Source organism: Somniosus microcephalus, chromosome 6 (assembly GCF_052327205.1).
Source record: "Somniosus microcephalus isolate GS21.2 chromosome 6, FLI_Smic_1.0, whole genome shotgun sequence".
Lineage (NCBI taxonomy): Eukaryota > Metazoa > Chordata > Chondrichthyes > Squaliformes > Somniosidae > Somniosus > Somniosus microcephalus.
In genome coordinates this window covers 78,848,923-78,864,421 of record NC_140992.1, presented here as the reverse complement: position 1 = coordinate 78,864,421, position 15,499 = coordinate 78,848,923, and the positions used below count along the sequence as shown (strand labels likewise).

At 42.1% G+C, this 15,499-nt stretch overlaps 1 protein-coding gene across 1 annotated transcript; it reads left to right on the top strand.

The window, feature by feature from the left end:
* Positions 1-3,544: 3,544 nt before the first annotated feature.
* On the top strand, positions 3,545-4,493 carry LOC147115819 (protein phosphatase 1L-like). The gene is made up of 2 exons (XM_085991981.1): positions 3,545-3,593; positions 4,147-4,493. Exons 1-2 carry the CDS (start codon positions 3,545-3,547, stop codon positions 4,491-4,493), a joined length of 396 nt encoding a protein of 131 aa, XP_085848107.1.
* Positions 4,494-15,499: the final 11,006 nt, after the last annotated feature.

The following is a 15,499-nucleotide window of genomic DNA, read 5'->3' as shown; positions in this document are numbered from 1 at the left end:
CTTAAGTTTAAACTAGACACTGGAGCTCAGGTTAATGTAATTCCTCTGAGTGAGTATCACAGCTTGAAGGATGAATGTGAGCTACAGCCCACCTCATGCAGACTGACCAGCTATGGGGGTGAGCAGCTCATTGTAAAAGGCACATGCGTGATGAAATGCAAGTACAAAGAAAACGACATGATGTTGGACTTTTACATTGTTGACACTCAAGCACCTCCAGTGCTAGGTCTAAAGGTATGTTTAGACATGGACCTCATCAAGCTAGTGCTATCATTGACAGCACCAGTTGAGAAGCAGACAGTCGAGAAGCAGACAGTCATGGAGGAGTTTGCTGATGTTTTCAAAGGAATCGGACTATTCCCAGGTGAATGCACTATTCACCTTGACCCAGCAGCAACCCCTGTGGTTTGCCCACTGAGAAGGATACCCCTTGCTCTACGTAGTCACCTGAAGGAGGAGCTGCAGAGCATGGAGAATACAGAAATCATCGTCCGGGAAACAGAACCAACAGAGTGGGTCAACGCGTTAGTAGTGGTTGAGAAACCACATACAGGCAAGCTCAGTCTGTCTCGACCCCAGAGATTTGAACAAGGCTATCACACGCCCTTCCTATCCTCTACCACCGCTAGATGACATCACACCCAAGCTAGTGGGAGCACGTTACTTCAGTGTAATGGACGCACGATCAGGATACTGGACTATCAAGCTCACAGAAGAGTCATCTAAGCTAACAACGTTCAACACACCATTTGGACGCTACCGATTTCTGCGTTTACCATTTGGTCTTATCTCAGCTCAGGATGAATTCCAGTGGAAGATCGACGAAACCTATGAAGGCCTCGATGGAGTAGTCGCAATCATAGACAACATCCTCATCTATGGCAGGAATAGAGAGGAACATGACAGGAATCTTCGTGCGGTGCTACAAAGATCACGGGAGAAAGGTATCTGGCTCAACCCCGAGAAAAGCATAATCGGATCCACCGAGATCAGTTTTTTCGGGCATTGCCTCTCAACTGATGGCATTAAGCCGGATCCAGAGAAAATCTCCGCCATCAAGAAGATGGAGCCGCCGAAGAACCGCGCAGAGCTAGAGACAGTACTAGGCATGGTTAACTACTTAGCCAAGTTTGCCCCGAGCCTCTCCGAAATCAACGCACCCATGCGTCAGTTGCTCAAACAATCCAATGAGTTCCTGTGGGACAAACAACATGACACAGCATTTCAGAAAATGAAAGACCTAATCACCAGAGAACCAGGACCAGTTCTTGCCTACTTCACCCCCAACAAAGAGCTCAGACTACAAGTGGACACGTTAAAGTACAGACTAGGCGCAGTATTACTGCAAGAAGGAAAGCCCATCGACTACGCTTCCAGATCTCTCACAGACAGTGAAATCAACTATGCTCAAATCGAGAAAGAGCTATATGCAATTCTGTTTGGATGTAAGCGTTTCCACCAGTACGTCTATGGCCGACAAGTCATTGTGGAATCCGACCACAAGCTCCTCGAGTCAATCATGAGGAAACCAGTAGCCGCAGCCCCACCAAGGCTACAGAGAATGATCCTTCAGCTACAGAAGTACGACTTCACAATCATTCACCGTCCAGGCAAAGACATTCCTGTCGCAGACACTCTCTCCAGAAAGTCTCTTAGCTACCAGGACAGCAGCCTCAGTGAAGGCATGGATGTGCAGGTGCACATGGTGTACAACAGCTTACCTGTGAGTGACTCAAAACTGAAGGAGATCCGAGCAGAAACAGAGAAAGATGCACAACTCACACTGCTGAGCAAAGTCATACATGAAGGATGGCCTGAGGAAAGGAGGAAATGCCCTCAGAGCATATCTGAATTCTGGAACCACAGAGACGAACTGTCACAAATCAACAGAATTGTCTTCAAAGGGGAGAAAATCATCATTCCTACCAGTCTCAGAGAAGAGATGTTGACAAAAATTCATGCTGGACATATGGGCATGGAAAAATGCAAACAAAGAGCACGCGACATTATGTTTTGGCCCGGAATGTGCAAACACATTGAGGACATTGTCGGAAAATGTTCCATTTGTCTAGAACGCCGCCCATCAAATGTCAAAGAGCCCATGATACCTCACCCTGGCAGGTCATGGCAACGGATCTGTTCACATGGAACAACGAGGACTACATAGTGACTGTTGATTACTACAGCAGATTTTTTGAACTGGACAAGCTTCACAGCACCACATCTGCAGCTGTGATCCACAAGCTAAAGGCAGCCTTTGCCAGGCATGGCATGGTAGAGACTTTAGTCTCAGACAATGGCCCCCAATACAAATCAAAAGAGTTCGAGTCGTTTGCCAAGGCATGGGATTTCACACATGTCACATCAAGCCCACATTACCCTCAAAGTAATGGCCTTGCTGAAAAAACTGTCCAGATTGCAAAAACACAAAGCCAAAGCCAAAGCGGACAAAAGAGACCCCTACATCAGTCTCCTTGAGTACCGCAACACTCCGGTTGACAACTTCAAGTCACCAGCACAGCTGTTGATGAGCCGCAGACTTCGCTCAATCCTTCCAAGCACCAACCAACAGCTGCAGCCAGAGGTCGTCAGCTGCAAGCAAGTGCATGCAAAACGTGTACAGAGACAGCAACACCAAAAGAGATACTATGACAGGTCGGCTAGACTACTGCCGCCGCTGCACAATGGAGAATCCGTCAGAATCCAGGAGCATGACTACTGGAAGCCAGCAGTCGTCACCCAGCCAGCTGACACTGAGCGATCGTATCACGTCCGCACCCCAGAAGGACAGGTGTACCGCCACAATCGCAGGCACCTCCTGAACACCAAGGAACAACACCGTCATTCCGATGAGAGGATCAGTTCAACAGAGTGTGATGAACAGAGCAATACACAAAACACATCATACTTACCTGAACCTAAACCTGAACCTGATTTGTTGACCGATTCAGGAACATGCTCAGTTCCATACCACACAAGGTCAGGATGAGAGGTCAAGCCTAGAGTTATCCTTGGCTTGTGAGCTGTCAAAGGGTGTAGGCGGATCGCTGCCCTAAAAAAAAAACTGTACATCGTTATTGAAACGTTGAGATGTTTTCAGTGCTAGTTAAATGCTGAGTTTACTTATATGTTTATGCTACCGAGAACATTATGTAGAAGAAAGGTTTTAAAGTAATGCATAACATTTTTCTTTTAGAAGAAAGGGGATGTAACATTTGCATATTGAACTATCATTGGCCCGCAGGCATCTGTAAGGAATACCTATTATATTCACATGTGATCACATGCTGAGTTGTCATTGGCCTGCAGGCATCTGTAAGGACTGCTATTGTTTAGAAGACCCAGGCTAGGGTCGGAACTCCATCTTGTCCCCACTGTGCTGTATGATTGAGATCACAGACCTAATGCTTCATAAAAGAGTTTAAACTGTAATACCCCATTGTCCTGCAATTTATTATTTTTGTACAAAGTGTGCAAAACAAGACAGCCTAATGCCTGTTTGGGGCATGGGTACGGCACAACGATTTTTTTAGCCTTTACCAATATGGCTGGTGGTGCACTTCCGTCTCGCAATGAGCATGCACTTCCTGCCTGTAAGAAAACTTGTCAGATTACATAAAAATTTAAATAAATTGTTTTGTGTGTTGAATACTTCATCAGTCCATCAATATATTATTAAAAATGAGTGTATGAATGGCCCTTTGAGGTGAACTGACTAGTCTGTGGGAACCACAAAATGTCCGCTGCCATTCATCATGGGTACCTTCTTCTGATTGGTTGATTCTTAACAAGGTCTAATCAGATGCAGATAACATTCCAGGCTAAACACAGATGGCAACCATTGCACTTCTACACAAAAACCTAATATGTAAATAAGTTCAGTAACTCAAAACATTTTAAAAAACTGTAACTGAAAGTTTAAGTAAGTTGAAGTGAAAAGAGGTTAATTTTAACCTGCAATCTGATTGGTCTATGGTATTACGTAGCCACCATAGGCCAATATTAGGTTTTGATCCATACTAATCACATGACACCATGATCCAATCAGGAAGTTTACAGGCTCTTTCCTATTATATCAATATTATTACATTATAATAATATACAGACACAAAACTTTTATTATATACATGCTTTATTTTATTATAGGTGGTTTCATAAGTTTCAATGGTTCATGGAGGGTCCAAGGAATCTTGGCGATGTCTCGTTCTTTAGGAGATTACCCTCTCAAAAACCTCAATGTCGTCATCTCTGACCCTGACATCCTGTCTTTTGACCTGGATAAACTACAGCCACAGTTCATGATCCTGGCTTCGGATGGTCTCTGGGATGCTTTCAGCAATGAAGAAGCTGTGAGATTCATCAAAGAGCGTCTTGATGAGCCTCACTTTGGTGCAAAGAGCATTGTTCTGCAGTCTTTCTACAGAGGATGTCCTGATAACATAACTGTAATGGTGGTGAAATTCAGAAACAACAGTAAGACCGAAGACCAGTGAATGGCATTGAGCACATGAGGACAAGGTTCTTAAAATAATGCTGTGCAAATTTTAGCAATGTGTGTGATAGTAATAGTAATGGTCATGATATTCACATCTGAATGGTCAGTGCTAGTGCTAGATGGCTTGTAGAATTGGACAAATCAAGTAGCTGCACATTCATTTTAACTGGCTGAGGTCAAAATATCACCCTTTTTATCTATAATCATTTTCAAACTTCTTCTTATAATATTTCTATTATATATAACACAATGCACAGTGCAAATCTTATGCTACAATGTTAAACTAATTGTGATCAACAATTTTATAAAGAATAGCCAACTTAAGCAATAAAGCAAAAACTAATTAACATTCAGGAACCCTGTTGCTGATTCAGTGATTTACATAATCATTAGAACAGCTACTGAGCAGCCATTCATTGAGTAACTGTGGATTAAAAAGCTGAATAAATCTAACTAACCCTGACAAAAGGGGAATTCTTTTAACACACTGCATGAAAAGGAAAGTAACTCTAGCTGCATAGTTATTTTACAATTGCAGCATAAATTCTTAGGCACATAACATGTGGGCAATTGACATGTGACAAATATTTAGTTGTTTGGAGTTGCCCCTCTTTTTAGCTCTCCCCTGCCACACTCGTTGTAAGCTCCAGACTTCTTTCTTTAGATAGGATGACGGGGAGGGAAATCTTATGAACTTCTCTCTGACCTTCATCATTGCTGATCTGTGATCAGCTGATAAAGGTCAATTTCTGCTGGGTCAGACCGTCTGTACACATTCTCCCGACTAATCCCCTAGTTACACAGTCCACCCAAATTCAGGCTACATTCTCGAGACAACGGGTCATTTTGGACTTTGGAATTAATGGAAATGAGTATCAGGAGAGATATACAACATGCAGCAGATCCAATATCGCCCATTTTGCACTATCACCCAAAATCAAAATTACCTCATGTGCCCTGTTTATATTTACACTATAAATATTTTGAAGTGACACTTTCAGACAGTTGTGAAGTATGCCTGCTCAGTCATACCACAACCATGTTTTAATATAAAGGTTTGTTTCTGAGTATGACACTAAGATCATTGCCAGTCAATCACAACTCTCCTTTTGATTGACAGGCTTGATAAAGTGGCAAGACTTTGAGGAGTCTTTTCAATATGGCAGCGCTAACAAGATTGTTCTGAATGGTAGAATCAAGAAAGTAATCAATCACATGCTTTTCAACTGGTCTTAGCTATTACTTAGGACTTACACTGGGAAGTGTTTATGTGATAGTGTTCATAGGCTTCAGTGACAGCATTTTCCTCCTCGTGCCAACATGGTTGTACATGGAGCACTCCACTACTGCACAGTACTCCACTTAACAACCCAGATGTAACTGGTTAAACAGTCAGTGACAAATTAGGCTGGGATTCAGACTTGCATCCCTGTGGTTTTACTGCTGGGGCTAATGGAATCCTCTAACATGCGCCAAATCTCTTTGGTCCAATGTCACATGCAGGCCGTCCATGTTGTGCCTAAGTACTTACTTAGCAACACCTGAGAGCTAATCCTCTGGAAAGGATTTATATTCCACAAGTGTCAAATACAGTGCTGACAAAACTATCTTTCAGACACTGAACAAATATCAGATTTGGCATGCTGAGTTATTGATCATTTTAAGACATGAAAAATTCAAAATGCAACAAGATCAGAGAGAAATTAAACTGATATCATTTCATTTTATCACTGGTTCACAGAGTACCTTCCCCATTTTTTAAAGTCTTTATTGTATATAGTCCACTGATCATTATATAATAATCATGTGCGTTCAACAAAGAAAAGGCAAACATAAATCTAGACATGGGGCATCTAATCCAGAGTTAATTACCACACAGTATAAATATATAAAAGGAAACAAGTTCAAGTATTATACTGAATTGTAATAATGAGGGAACTACTCAGTTTTCTGCTACCTCATAAGAACATGAACACTGTTAAAGTAATATGGTAATCGCATTTTGAGTAGGACAGTATGTGGGTTATATTCATAAATGTAAGGAGAGAAGAGAAAGATTGAACAAGTACCCTCTGAGGGCTGAATGACTTTTGCATCTTACAGGAACAGGAACTATCTGCCATTGCAACAAAGAAACACAAATATATTAAATTGCACAGTGGAGCCCTGATCCAATCAGCTCTGTTTTGCCATTAAAAAATCTTAATAGGGATTTAATGTGATCAAAGATAAAACTATTAAAAGAATAGTTTAGGATAAACAGAAATTGTGTGTTACTAATACTGTGTGAATGAACTCAGAGTCAGAACGCTGTTATGCATTCAATAGTAGCAATTTTCAAGTCTTAATTGGATTATGTTTAGAGTACAGTCGTATGAAATATCTTTGCATCACTAAGACAAATAGAAATAGTAGGGCTATGTTTTCCTCCATTTCCTAATTTTTGCTAAAAATTAGATGTGAATGTGGAATATTGCTTTATGTTCTCAACACTTTTTCATTAAAATCAGTAGATGGAGAAAAATATACACCCCAGTATCAATTGACACATTAATCATGTAAGATCCAAATTAATTGTTAAATTTACATCAACAAAATGATTTAACATTAGTTTCATATATCAGTTTGCAATATCTACAAACTTTGAAAGACATCTTTTATGGTAAAACTATTTCTCTACCTGAGCCCCACCTGAAATGGATGTATGGCTACTGGACCTGTCCAGCTTTGCCCACAGACTCATTCACTCAGATTAACAAAAATAAACTTTTAGCGTTGTATGATGAAGCAATATGTTGTCCTTGGTGCACTATTGCTAAAACTGTTGCCTGGATTAGATCAATTTGCATGAGTAATTTCCAACATTTCCTAAATAAATCACTTTTATATCTGTTAATAATTCCTAGACTAACATATGTGTTCCAGCATACAATATCAGAAGTCTTCTAAAAGTATGAAGTGTTGTTAATTAAGAAACCATTGGGGCTGACACTCCTTTGTTGATGAACAGGTATGAAAAGTAGACATGTGTAAAAAGCAGCAATGAATTAATTGCCCATACTCTCAGCATTCCTATCCTTCTGGGATATTAGAAATGTTGGAAAAGTTGAGAAAAAGGCCAGACAAACTTGTTAAGGGTTCATAATGAATGAGCAACATTCTGTGCCTACAAAGACGATTTGAAAGGTGATTATTTTACCAAATTGGCCAATGAAAAAGTTTATTTTAACTCTTCGGCTTCCACTTAAGCTGAACTGACAAAAGAAGATAATTGATCCCTCTGGTTGGATGATCCACCGATGGCTCACCTGTCCAGAATCCCAGCAGAGTCAGAATCTAGCCGGTAACTCAAACACAAAAGCGGATGCGGGAAATCTGAAATAAAAACAGAAAATGCTGGGAATATTCAGCAGGTCAGGCAGCATCTTTGGAGAGAGAAACAGAGTTAACGTTTCAGGTCGATGAGCCTTTGTCAGACCCCTAGCCAATAACTGTTACTTATGCACTCTCTAGTCCCAGGGATTTTGAGGCCAAAGAGATATGAGTAGCAGGACAGCAGTGATTAATACCAGAGTGTTCTCACCACAAGCATGGTGTAGCAGCCATTACTTGGTATGTCATGGTGAAGAAGGAGGAATAAGAAGAGAAAGTACAGGATGTCCAGGAATGCAGAAAGCATGGGAAGTTCGTGAGTTGCAGTAAATATTATCCCAGGTACTGTGCCCAGTGCATTAGAGTCAGCTATCTGGGTTTGATAAAGAAGCAATGATTGAGGAGAGTCAGACTCAACAGAGAGATTGTGACTGACGTCTGCCAACTGTTCCATGTAGACCTGTAGGAACAGTCAACTATCTGCGGTGAAGGTCATCATGCATTCAATTTTTCTATCGCAGGGGCCTTCCAAGTAGCCACAGGGGACATAGAAACATAGAAACATAGAAGATAGGAGCAGGAGTAGGCCATTCGGCCCTTCGAGCCTGCTCCGCCATTCAACGAGATCATGGCTGATCATCCAAACCCTAGCACCCGGTCCCTACACCGACAGCCATCCCACCCAAGCCCTATCCCCGTAACCCCACGTATTTAATCCCCCCTAACACTAAGGGCCAATTTTTATCATGGCCAATCAACCTAACCCGCACATCTTTGGACTGTGGGAGGAAACCGGAGCACCCGGAGGAAACCCACGCAAACACAGGGAGAATGTGCAAACTCCACACAGACAGTCACCCGAGGCCGGATTTGAACCCGGGTCCCTGGCGCTGTGAGGCAACAGTGCTAACCACTATGCCACCATGCTGACTCTCAGGAGTCAGCTGCTTTGCCATATACTGCTGCATTGAGGTGGTAACTGAAGCCCTTTATTGTCATGCACCCTGCCACATATACCTCAGCAAGAACCAGCAGCTAACCAATACTAACACCGCCACCAGCAACTTACATTTTTATATTGCTCTTCATGTAACAAAAACATCTCCGAGTACTTTACAAGATAGTAAAAGATGGACACTGAGCAGAGAAAAAGGAAAAAGAATTCAGGTGGGTAGGACAGAGGCACGATCAAAGAAAAAAGTTAAGAGACTGTTAAAGGTGGGAGGGAAACGGCAAGGCAAAACAATTTTCGAGGAGAATTTCAAAGGATAGGAGAATAATAATTGATAGTGGCCACCAAGTGAGGAATGGGAAACCAGCAGTAATGCAGTGTTGGAGAAGTAGAGGGTGTAAGCAGGGACATACAGCTGGAAAGAGTCACTCAGATAGAGTGGAATGAAGCCATGGAGAAATTTGCAAATGAAGATGAGGATTTTGAAGTCAATTTGTCTCAGCAGGCAGGGCGACAGGGACATGGGGCTCTCATTGTCCAGTTCTTGCAGTGAGCTCCTTAATTGAACTAATTATTTTCTTTTAGACATATTTACAGTCATAGAACAGCTGTTTGGGATCCATATTAATTATTCACATGTACTACATATGTTGTGTTTGCCCTTTAGACAACTGACACTTTAATTTCTACACAATTAAAGAATGACAGACCGCACGGTATATTAACAATGAATTAATCTTCATTGTTAGTGGTATGTTGTGAACCTCTTACTGGTGGTAAATATGCCCTATTACGTGCTCCCTGCATTGAAAGATTCATGGATAGCTGCATCTGGGGTTAACTCTGAATGACCTCATAAGTACATCCGTTGCAGTGGACTCAGTCATTTCTGAGGCAGCGCTTATATCGATGTGCAGGGCTACATGAGGACACAGAATGGCCACTGACTTGAGTGCTAACTGGCTATACTGACTTTACTCCATGCATGCCACTGCAGGAGGACATCTCTTATGCAATGGTCATTGATCAGTGTGGGCATAAAATAGTGGGCATATCGCCCCAGTTAGTGAGTGCATGTGAAGGTTGAAACATAACCCCACCCCCCCCCACCCCTGCTATCGTGATGAGTGTGAAAGGAATGGCTTGGACATTAAAGGGATGCTTTATGGTGCTGTGTGAGATGGTGTCAACCTGGCGCATCATGTGGCAGCCAGGGTGTACAGCGTCAAGTGCAATAAATCTGGTCATGGTGATGCCATCGCTGGCCTCCCGGGCAACAATGTTGACAGGAGCTGATGCCCTGTGTCCTGTGCAGCATCAGGTGATGGCGGAGAAGGTTGGTGTTGTTGTTGGTGATGTTGGTGTGCCTGGTGATGTTGGTGTTGGGGCTGATCATGGAAGGATTCAGAGGACCAAGGTCTGATTTTTTCAAGGGCACCGATGTTGCTGCAATAGATGGCAGCTGCAGGTGAGATGACAGAAGCGATCTGTCAATCGTGAGAGAGGTTGTTCCAATGATATACAGTTGGCTCTAAACACTTGCAAGCAAAAGAAATCTCTATATGTCTCACAAATGCAGTAACCAACAGTTTCGGAGCTCTGAAACTGAACAACTACAACTACCACTTCTGCAGCTGTCAGGTTATCAGGTAAATCAAAGCAGACTCAACTCACGCCAAGGTGAGCTGGCATGTTCCTCGAGCAGTGGGTAACCCATGTGGGAGGACATAAAATTACAAGGTAAGCTCAAAATAGAATTAAATTGGCTGTTAACGAGCCATTTAATGATCTAAATTGTCTCCCCCGCCACTTGGTGTCGGGTCAGTTCTGTGCAGACAGACTCGACACCTGGGAGACTCATGTGGAGGCGGGTTGACAGCGGGTTCCCTACCTGCTGTCAATCTTTGCTATTTTGACAGTGGACCCACCTTCAAACCCGCCCTATGAGCGCCAGGTAAATCCAGCCCAAGGTCTCCACTGTATTGCCATATGCCTAATGGCAGGTTGCAGTGCAAACAACCATTGATCCATGGCATCACTTATGTGGGAGTTGCCATTGCAAATCTGGTTATTGGGCTTCCCACTCCCCACTACCAAACCACCACCTTAGTGTTGTTCACAAGGAGGTAAATGATTCCTCAATGTTTCTGCTGCTCTTGCCTCCACTTAACAGCAGACCCACTTCGGTCTTAATTGCAATGTAGCTCAGTAGGAACATGCAACATGCTAGACCTCTGCCCTGAAGCAGCTGACCCCTCATCAGCCAATACCACTGCTACTTCTTTCTTACCTTTACCCTGTCCTTTGACATCCTCATTAGTGTCAACATCTTCTGAATTGTGTGTATTTGTGCTACTCCCTACTTCAAATGTGGTTTGTGACTGTTGGTGCGTAGGTGTGTGGTGCTCCTTTGGTATAAGAACATAAGAACATAAGAAATACGAGCAGGAGTAGGCCATTCGGCCCTTCGAGCCTGCTCCGCCATTCAATGAGATCATGGCTGATCTTCTGCCTCAACTCCATTCACCGGCCCTATCGCCGTATCCCTTGATGCCCTTACTAGTCAGAAATCTATTGACCTGTTTTGAATATACCCAATGACTGAGCCTCCACAGCCCGCTGGGGTAGAGAATTCCAAAGATTCACCACCCTCTATGTGAAGAAATTTCTTCTCATCTCAGTCCTGAATGGCCTACCCTTTATCTTGAGGCTGTGGCCCCTGGTTCTAGACTCCCCAGCTATGGGAAACATTCGCCCAGCACCCATCCTATCAAGCCCTGTAATAATTTTGTATGCTTCAATGAGATCCCCTCTCATTCTTCTGAATTCAAGAGAATACAGGCCTAGTTTACTCAATTTCTTCTCATACGACAGTCCCGCCATCCCAGGAATCAATCTCGTGAAGCTTCGTTGCACTCCCTCTATGGCAAGTATATCCTTCCTTAGGTAAGGAGACCAAAATTGTACACATTTTGGTCTCACCAAGGCCCTAAATAATTGGAGTAAGACTTGTTTACACCTGTATTGAAATCCTCTTGTAATGAAGGCCAGCACACCACTTGCCTTCCTAATGACTTGCTGCACCTGCACATTCATTTTCAGTGACTCATGTACAAGGACGTCCAGGTCCCTTTGAACATCTGCACTCCCCAATCTTTCACCATTTAGGAAATACTCTGCCTTTCTGTTTTTTCTACCAAAGTGGATAACTTCACATTTATCCACATTATATTCCATCTGCCATGTTCTCGCCCACTCACTGAGCCTGTAGAGATCCCCTTGAAGCCTCTTCACATCCTCTTCGCAATTGACACTGCCACCTAGCTTTGTATCATCAGCAAATTTGGAAATGTTACATTTAGTCCCCTCATCCAAATCATTGATATAGATTGTGAATAGCTGGGGCCCAAGCATCGATCCTTGCGGTACCCCACTAGTCACAGCCTGCCATCCTGAAAAAGACCCATTTATCCCTACTCTTTGTTTTCTGTCTGTTAACCAATTCTCAATCCATGCTAGTATATTACCCACAATTCCATGTATGATTAATGGCTGAGTAAGTATTCCTTAATCTGTGAAGGGAGCAGCTGGTACATAATTAGTACATAACCACATTTGCAAAGTAGCATTGTAATTACATTATTACACGCTTGGACACAGTGTGTATGCACATGTTCACACATTATGTCATATGAGCCATACAGTATCTGATTAATAGGGTACTTAGGAGTGCATTTTTATATTTCAGTCTTCACAGACTCAAACCTTTCCACAATTTCATAAAGCAGATCCATTCAGCTTGAAAAAAAGCATGCTTTACATAATTTTTCTTTCTGAACTAAGGAGTGCCAAGCCCCTTTATTCTTTAGATCTTGATTCATTCAGACCTTTTCATAAAATCTATGGCGTAGAGTTTTGCCTTCACCACCTGTGTGTTAAGCATTGTCTGGGCAGAGTGCAGAGAGGAGAATCAGGTAGGGAGGGTTGCATGCCCTAATAGAGCCTGCCTAATTTTCCTTCCTTTAAAAGAAAACTCGGGTGTGCTCTGCAGCTGTTTTTTCTTTCTGCGCTCCACCCAGGTAATGCTTAGGCAGTGAAGATCCAAGTTTACTTTTCTAACCTCTTCCCAGCCAACTGAGTATAAATATGTATCAACTCATACTGTGCACATGCTTTGCACATCTCTATGATATGATGGGATTTGGGCTTCACACAAACTTGTGCCATATAGTGTCCATTAATATAAAGGACATGCAAATAGGACAGATTCAAAATACTAAGAATAGGTTGTTATTTTCCCTGTTTATTACCACTGTGAAATGTGATGCCAGCATAACAATTTTTAAAATTCTGTCTTAATTCAAAACACTCAGATTTGTAACCTTATAAATTCATTGAATGTGGGGAAGGAAATACTGCATCATGCAGAAAATAAGTTTAACATCAGCAAGGGTGCATCAGTCAGTGTACTTCCATGACTGAAACTATAATATCCAAATCCCAGAACTTTCTGAACAGGAGCACAGTCCAGGTCTGCGTATATTTTGATCAACTGGTTCCAATTTTGTTTATATTGCTGCCTTATTTTAAATCCTATTTTATTTACTGTTTAATACTTATTTGTGTTTAATGAATGCGGACATGGAGTCTAGGATAAATATGGTTAAAATATACAAGAATTTCTTGTTTTAGGTTCTAAAGACCTGCATGGCTCTACATTTGTCTCTACGAGACAGTACAGATGGCGAGTAATGAATCTGACAAGGTGTTTTGGATGTAAATAAACCATACTGTCTTAGTTACGTACTGGGCAACAAGTTCCATCCTTTGTATACCTAGATTGTACAGTACATGATTCCAGGACATTAATTATATTACTAAAGTTAGTGGCTAGATAGAACTGGTGAAATTATTATTATGTATATATACTAACTATATGTAAATCACTGTGATGATGAACATCAGAAAGTGTCAAACTACTGAAAATGTGGGCAAGCAGCTGTGTTGTGCAAACAATAAAATAAAAATATGCATTTGTAGTTCTGAGTTGAATGAATCTTTCATGTGACCGAGGATATTTGAGGAGATAAGGAGAATCAGTACAATAATTGAAGATGGCTTCACACATCAACTGCAACAATTCCTCCATAATTGGTCCATTTCATCACAAATCATGTTCCCCATGTTTATACCTCTCGCTTTTCCTGCAGAGTTATGTAATGGTCAACAGCGAGTTGGAATGTATCCCTGTAGGGTTCATGAATGAAACACAAACTCTACCTCCTCATAAAGCCCATATAGCTGAGGCAATCTGGGATTAGATTCTTTTACTACGACATGTACTTTAGTTTAAATTTTGAAAGTGTAAGCTTGGACACAGAGTACCCTTCACAGCCAACCAGATTCGGATTAGCTAGAATACAGCTTCTGGGTGCACACAGTGATCCACTTTCCATTGAATCAGTGACTGAATTTATCACATATTGCTCATGTAAGTGCATTTAATAAGCCGCATTCTTTACCTGGTCCGTGCTCAAAAAACTTGCTGGTGAAAGCCTTTAGGCATATTTTGTTCTCTCTGGCTACATTTTGACATTTAAAGGTCAAACCAACAGCACAAAGGGTCTGTCAAAATTTGGGTGGCCAGGACAACAGTATTCAGGAGGGCTTTAAATATGGAGCTACATTCAATAGTCCAATTTTCTGCAGTCAACCATTTGTGTACTGGGTTACCTCTTTCCTTTCATTCACAGCTCCTCTTTTTGGGACCAGACAGCAATGAGTAGAGGTTTAGCCGTAAGCGAAAATCCATCAATAAAATAGCCGTATTAATAAAGTAGGCCAATTGCTAATCTGATTCTCGTTTCAGATGGGGTCTTACTATCTTCAGCTATCAAATCAGCTTCAGACAGTCTTGATATTGCAGAAAGTACAGTTTATCAGTGTCAGCCATTACTACCACCTCATGGATGATGTTCCAGAAAGCACCGAGTACAGCACAGAAAACTTTGCTTTTTGGGTGCCAGCTGGACAGGGTGCTTCTATAAGCAATTAAATACTAGCTTCAGTCTCTGTAATATTACTTCTTCATCAGGTGCAAGGACATAGAGGTCATCTAGATAGTTGAAAAGGCTGCTGAAATTCTGGTCTCTGAAAGTCACAATTCTCGAGAAAGAACTGGGGAAGTTACATGGACCCGCTGATAATTGAGTACCTCAAAAAAGGCCCATGGTGTAATGAGGCCACAAATTTCTTAGTGTTGATTTTAACTTGAGGTGCAAATCGGACAGGCATTGGATAGGGCAAGTGGAAAGCTCCCATGACATTGCCTGCATGGAAGCTGGGCAATTTTAACTACTGAGCCTCATTTCAAAATGATCGACGGGCTGCCCACCTAATTGCATTGAGAAATGGGCAGCCCTCCAATTTTATGTTCACTATTTCCAGCAGGGATTCTGAGACCTAATTAAAGTAGGTATACACCTCTTAAAGCAAGGTTGCAGTTCCTGAAGACAGATTGCGTTTTCAGACTATGCGCACAATTCTGCTGGGATTAATGAGTCAGAAAACTGCCTTCAGGTTTTCGGATTCTTTCCTGGAGGTTCTCCTGGAGGAGGTCAGAGCAAGGGGTGGTGTACTGTTCTCCAAAACCTGCAGAAGCATCCCCAGCTCTACAATTC